Source organism: Elephantulus edwardii, unplaced genomic scaffold (assembly GCF_000299155.1).
Source record: "Elephantulus edwardii isolate Elephantulus edwardi_28Jun2011 unplaced genomic scaffold, EleEdw1.0 scaffold00314, whole genome shotgun sequence".
Taxonomy (NCBI): Eukaryota; Metazoa; Chordata; class Mammalia; order Macroscelidea; family Macroscelididae; genus Elephantulus; species Elephantulus edwardii.
Window position 1 is genome coordinate 1620217 of NW_006400064.1, and position 5989 is coordinate 1626205.

General features: G+C 39.5%; 1 protein-coding gene across 3 annotated transcripts in view; it reads left to right on the top strand.

Moving 5' to 3' along the window:
• Positions 1-5263, top strand: part of PRPSAP2 (phosphoribosyl pyrophosphate synthetase-associated protein 2) — a 140946-nt gene extending 135683 nt beyond the window's left edge. For 2 of the 3 annotated variants that reach the window (XM_006901191.1, XM_006901193.1), the window contains one exon: positions 5064-5263. In XM_006901191.1, the coding sequence (XP_006901253.1) occupies positions 5064-5222 (159 nt within the window). In that variant the 3' untranslated portion in view covers positions 5223-5263. The remainder of the gene's footprint in view (positions 1-5063) is intronic. The other variant, XM_006901192.1, reaches the window with a different exon arrangement.
• The last annotated feature ends 726 nt before the right edge of the window (positions 5264-5989 follow it).

Sequence of the window (5989 nt, forward strand, 5' to 3'; positions counted from 1 at the left end):
GTGTGTTCCCCCGGCGTTCCCCTCTCCAGATTTCTTGGCACAGCTTGGTGAGCACATCCAGGGCTGCATCTGTTAGCTGAAATATGTCAGTTGGTATACCATCTATTCCTGGGGCCTTATTTTTTTGCCATTTCCTTCAAAGCAGCTTGAACTTCTTCCTTCATCACCATAGGCTCTTGCTCATATGTTGTTTCAAGAAATTCTTCTGTGACTGCCAATTCCTATAGAGCAGCTAATAGACTCAAATCACATGTCTTCGGTATTTCAGTGCCCGCCTTTAGGTAGGTAAAATAGCTCCTTGCCACTCAACCTACAGTGCTCCCTATGGAGACCCTTTTTCTGTGTCATCGAGTAGGAACCAACTCACAGCTGACCCTCCAGTGGATTTTCAGAGGCAGAACTTCACATAGCAGACCCTAGGTAGTACAGATTGTCAATTGCTAACTGAAAGATTCTTGGTTCAGGTCCTCCAAGAGGCACCTTGGGAGAAAGATCTGGCTATCTTCTTTCAAAATGTTAGCTGTTGAAAAGCCTGGAGCACAATTTGATTCTGCACATGGAGTAGCCTAGAGTCAGAGTTGACTTAATGACAGATCCCTCTCTCATTGCCATTGAGTTGGAACCAACTCATGATTGACCCTCCAGCAGGTTTTCAGAGGCTGTAATTTCAGAGGAGGAGACTCCTGCTGATGGATTTGAATTGCCATAGAGGCACCAGCTTTGGGTTAGCAGACCAGGCCACCAAATCTCCTCAATGGCAAATGTTTATTCCTGGCTATTGAATACTTTTTTCTAATAAAGAATATTTTATTGTGTTTTAGACAAAACTTCTTTTATACAGAAGTTTAGGGTTTCACTCAACAATTTCTCTACAAGTTTTATAGTGCTCTTTACAGTGTGTGGAGATTCTGGTTATTTCATTTCTGTTAATCTATTTTCTCTGCTCCCTTATATTCTTATCTTTGTTATAAAGTAATTCTGATAATTTTGGCCTCGTATTGTTATTGTTGTTGTTAGGTGCTATTGAGTTGAGTATGACTCATAATGACCCTGTGAACTATTGACCTGAACTCTTGCCCTATCTTGTACCATCCTCATAATTTCTGATATAGTAAAACCCATTGCTGATGTCACCAAGTTAATCCATCTTATTTTGGGATCTTCTTCTCCTTCACTGACCTTCCATCTTTCCAAGCATGATATCCCTTTCCAAAGAATAGCCTCTCCAGCAACATGTCTTATATAGATGACTTTTAAAAGAAGCCCAGAACTCAAGGGTAACAATGCATTTTGTTTTGAGTCAATTTGTGATTTCCAAAGTGACTTAAGATAGTTTGCTTTAAATTTTGATGAAATGGTTCTTGACGCTCTCACAGTAGTAGTTTTAAGGGCTCTTCACTCTTAATGAATTGAGGAAGTCAGGCATTACTGAAATTTTGAAATTCTGTTTTACATTCTCCTTACTTTGATTAGAATTTTTCTGTGGAATCTTTGGCCAAAATACTCAGTCTTAAGTAACTGGGCACTGTCCATTTCTTCTGGTGTCATAGCAAAGGAAGCAATTGTTCATAGAAAGAATAATCCACATATTCTACATCTTCCTCCTGTTTCTGACTCTCCTTCTTTATTGTTCTTGGTGAAGAGAACCAATTATTGTGCCTTGAATGACTATTTGGAAACTTTTTAGACCCCAGAATTATGCAATGAACTAAGAGTTAGAACAGAAGCACTAAATATATTATTAGGACAGTTAAGTGGAATGACCCATGAAACCATGACTCTGAGCCTCCAAACCAAGGAATCAAATTCCATGAAGTTTTTCATTATATGTAAGAAGACTCAGCAGCTAATATTTTAAACCTTGACTATTGCAGAAACATATGATAGATAATTTGCCAAAGAGGACAGTCAGATAGCATGTAAAAAAAAGGACAGGCATCATTAGCTATTAAAGAAATGCAGATCAAAACCACATTAAGAAACAAAGTCACTCTCCCTAGAATGACTAAGATTAAAAATAGAAGAAAATAGTAAGTGGTGCTGAGGATGTGGTCATCTTATTTATTGCTGATGGGAATGTAAAATGGTACAGTTACTATGGAAAACTGGGTTAGTTAAAAAGAAAACCACACGGAAAAACCCCAAAACAAGCAAACAAACAAACAAACTTAAAACTAATCTTCTAACTAAGCCATTCTACTACTAGTTATTGTTGTTGGTATATGCCATCGAGTCACCTGTGACTCCTGGTAGCCGTGTGTACAACAGCATGTTTTTAATAGCCAGCGGTAGAAACTGTCTGTCCCCCAGTCTGCATGCGTACCAGTAGGTGAATGGTAAACACAATGCAATACTACTGAGCCAGGGGGAGGAATAAAGATTTTTTGTTCTGAAGGGTTTTTTTTGTAAAGTCTTTTGACAAACAGTTTTATTTTTTTATTGTCCCATTTATTTTCTTCTTTTGCTGTTTGTGCTTTTTTTATACTTGGCAACCCACTGTTAAACACTAAGCCTGACAATGTTGCCCGGCTTTTTCTTCTGAGAGTTTTTTGGTATTAATTTGTACATTTTGGGTTTTTTTTTATAGTGGGGGGCATGGATATTGTTTCATTATTCTTGTTGTAGAAATCTAATATTCCTAGCACTATTTATTGAAGACCTCTTTCCCTGCTCTGTGGACATTGTTAGAAATCACTTAACATTGTTGTTATGTGCCATTGAGTTGGGGTCTGAACCATGTCATATCCTGTGCCATCCTCATCATTTCTGACACACTTGAGCCCATTGCTGAAGTCACTTGTTGAGGGTTGTCTTCTCTCTCACCAACCCTCCACCTTTCCAAGCATGATGTTCTTTCCCAGGTGTAAAAAGAGCAAAGACTATGTGGAGACAGCTATATATGATCTTTACCAACTTCACAAAGGGGAATTGTCCCTGTCAGCAACATCAACAACACAAACCCAATTCCCATGAGTTCAGACATGTCCCCCATGCTCTCCATACCTCTTTCTAATCATCCCAACATCAATCTTACTGCTTTAGTGGGTCCAGAATCTGATGTGCTAGTTCATGGCCCACAGAGAAGCACAATGGGGCAGTCAAAAAGGCTCAGATTAGGAGCAGAATACAGTCCAGACAGCTTCCATAATGTAGTCTTGACCCCCATGACTTTAGGCCAGTGTTAAGAAGTTCTCAGTCTTGCCAATATTGGCTTTCCCATACCACCTTCCCCTCCAGTTGTTCAGCAAACTTGGGCAAAGGGTCATAGCTTAGCTCTCATTCTGTCCATGGGGGTAGCAGTATCAAGGCCAGCTCTATCTCTTGTTGGTCTCTGTCTTCTGCTTTGGCCATGGCTGCTGCTGCTGTAGGTAGCTGGTGCAAGAATTTCTGGACCCAAAGGACATGCTGCCTTCTCTTGTTTTTTCTTAGCTGGTGGGGAAGATCTTCAGTTCTGCTACTAGTTCCACTCAGCTTAACATGTCCCATCAGCACTGCTGACCTAGCATGCAAGAGAGTTGTTGGTAAGACTAGCCAATCCCATTGTGGCTAACACACCATATTTATATATTCCTTCCAATCCATATGACAGAGCAAAATTCAGTGGCTAGGAAAGCCATTTTGAATAATAAACTCTACACAAGGAATAGCTCCTCCTAACAACATGCCCACAGTATATAGAACAAGCAGATATGGCTTAGAGAAAGTATAGCTGGAGTGCTTCTTGGAAGCAAGGATGGTGAAGCTTCATCTCACATATTTGGACAGTTGATTCCAGCCAGATGTGTGGGTGTATTTTTGGATGCTACGTTCTGTTCCATTGATCTCACTTAATTACTGCTCTCAGGTCTGCTCTAATTAATAGAGATCTTCCATTAAGCTTCCAAGAGTGAAAATCACAGTGGGAGGAAACGTCTCATCTTTCTTCCTTGGAACCACTGGTGAATTTAGAGTGCTGGAGAAGTTCAGCCTTTGTAGAAGTGGCACAGCTGTACCACCAGAGCTCCCCTCCAAAAGTGTGTGTCTATTATTGTATTAACAACAAAGCTTTCATTACTGCTGCTTTATAATGTGTTTTAAAACCCAGAACTATTAGTCCTTCTATTTTGTTCTTTTCTCTTAGCGTTGCTCTATTTCGGACCTCTTGCCTTTCCAGTATGAAATTGAAGATTCTCCATGCCTTTGATATTTATCAGTGTTCTAGCATTGATGAACGTTTCCTCACTTGTTTGTGTGGAGTGTTTTTTATATATTATATATATAAATAAATAATACTCTTTCATGTGGAAAGGCCATGTTTTGTTTATCCATTCGTCTACTGAAGGATGTTTAGGTTATACTCACCTTCTGTCTCTAGTGGTAATGCTGCTATGAGTCTTCTTTTTTAAACTTTTATTTTATTATTTTGTGTGTGTGTACCGTCAAATCGGATCTGACTGGTACAGGAGGAGGTTGCCCCTCCTTCTCCAGAAGAGCATCTGGTGGATTTGATCCGCATACCTCTGGGATTGCAGTGCAGATGAGTCTTCTTATGTAAGGACTTCTTGGGACTTTTTTTAGAATGCTGAGTTAGATGGTAACTTTGTGCTTAATCATTTGAAGAACTGCCAGGCTATTTTCCAAAGTGACTACACCATTTTGCATTCTTAATTTTTCAATGTTCTTGCAAATAGTTTTTATCTATATTTCTTTCTGCAATCATCCTGTTATTATTAAATGTTGTTGAGTTGACTGTGACTCATAGCAACCTTATGAGCAACAGCTTTGAACCTTGCCTCACATACTTTGGGAATGTCAGGAGGGGCTAGTCCTTGGGAAAACATTTTGCAGGGAAAGGCAAAGTGTCAGAGAAAGAGACGATGTCCCTCCATTAGATGGATTGATACAGTGGTCATACTAGTAAGTATGAAAAGAATCCTACCTAGGAAGTACTGATAGCTTTTACATTGACTGAAATGGTGTTGAAAGAAGTATACTAGACCTGCTCTCCTTGCATCAAGAATTCACAGATCAAGTCAAGACACTACAGTCATTCTGACTTGGTTTTCTTTTTTCTTCTTCCATAGGTTGTGGTTACCAACACAATTCCACATGAAATTCAGAAACTCCAGTGCCCCAAAATTAAAACTGTGGATATCAGCATGATCCTTTCTGAAGCTATCCGTCGGATTCACAATGGAGAGTCTATGTCCTACCTTTTCAGAAATATAGGATTAGATGACTGAAAAGCGTCTCTTTTTTTTAGAACTCCCAAGGGTCAAACTGGAACCAAACACACAAGACCACAGACTTCACTAGACTTTACTTGACTTTGTGTATTTGACCGGAACCAATTTGCCCTTCCACCACTATACCCTTTCTTCTTAATCTGTATAAGATAACTTTTTAAGTGATTCAGGTGTTTGTGCTTTGGAAAGCAAATTTTAGAAAAGAAAAACTTACCCTATTAAATAAAGTAATTTAAAACCTCATTGTTTTTTGTTTTACTATTTAAAAGGTAACACTTAAGTCTCTTTTCAGAGTTGCTCGAGTCCAAATGTTTAATCTACTATTTGACACTTGCAGTGTAAAGGTAAAAAAAAAAAGCCAGGTAGTATGATCCTTCTGAATATTGAAGGTCTAGGCATTGCCTGTGTTTTTCTGCCAGAGTAGAAAAACATGTTTTTCTATAAGAATAGCTCCAATGAGCCTCAGGCCAGTATACTTTGGGCATGTTGCCAGGAGGGGCTGGTACTTGAAGAAGGAGGACATCATGGTTGGAAGGGCAAAGGACAATGTAAGAGAGGAAGAACCTGGAGGAGATGGATTGACACAGTGACTAGGGTAATGGAGGTGGGTGTGTTGGAAACAGTGAGATTGGCGCAGGACAGGACAAGGTTCAGAACTGTTGTGCATAGGGCCACTATGAGTTGGAAGCAACTCTACAGCACATAACAACAACCACAACATTCGACCACTTGGTGACAATCTTGACCCAATCATGAAGGAAAAG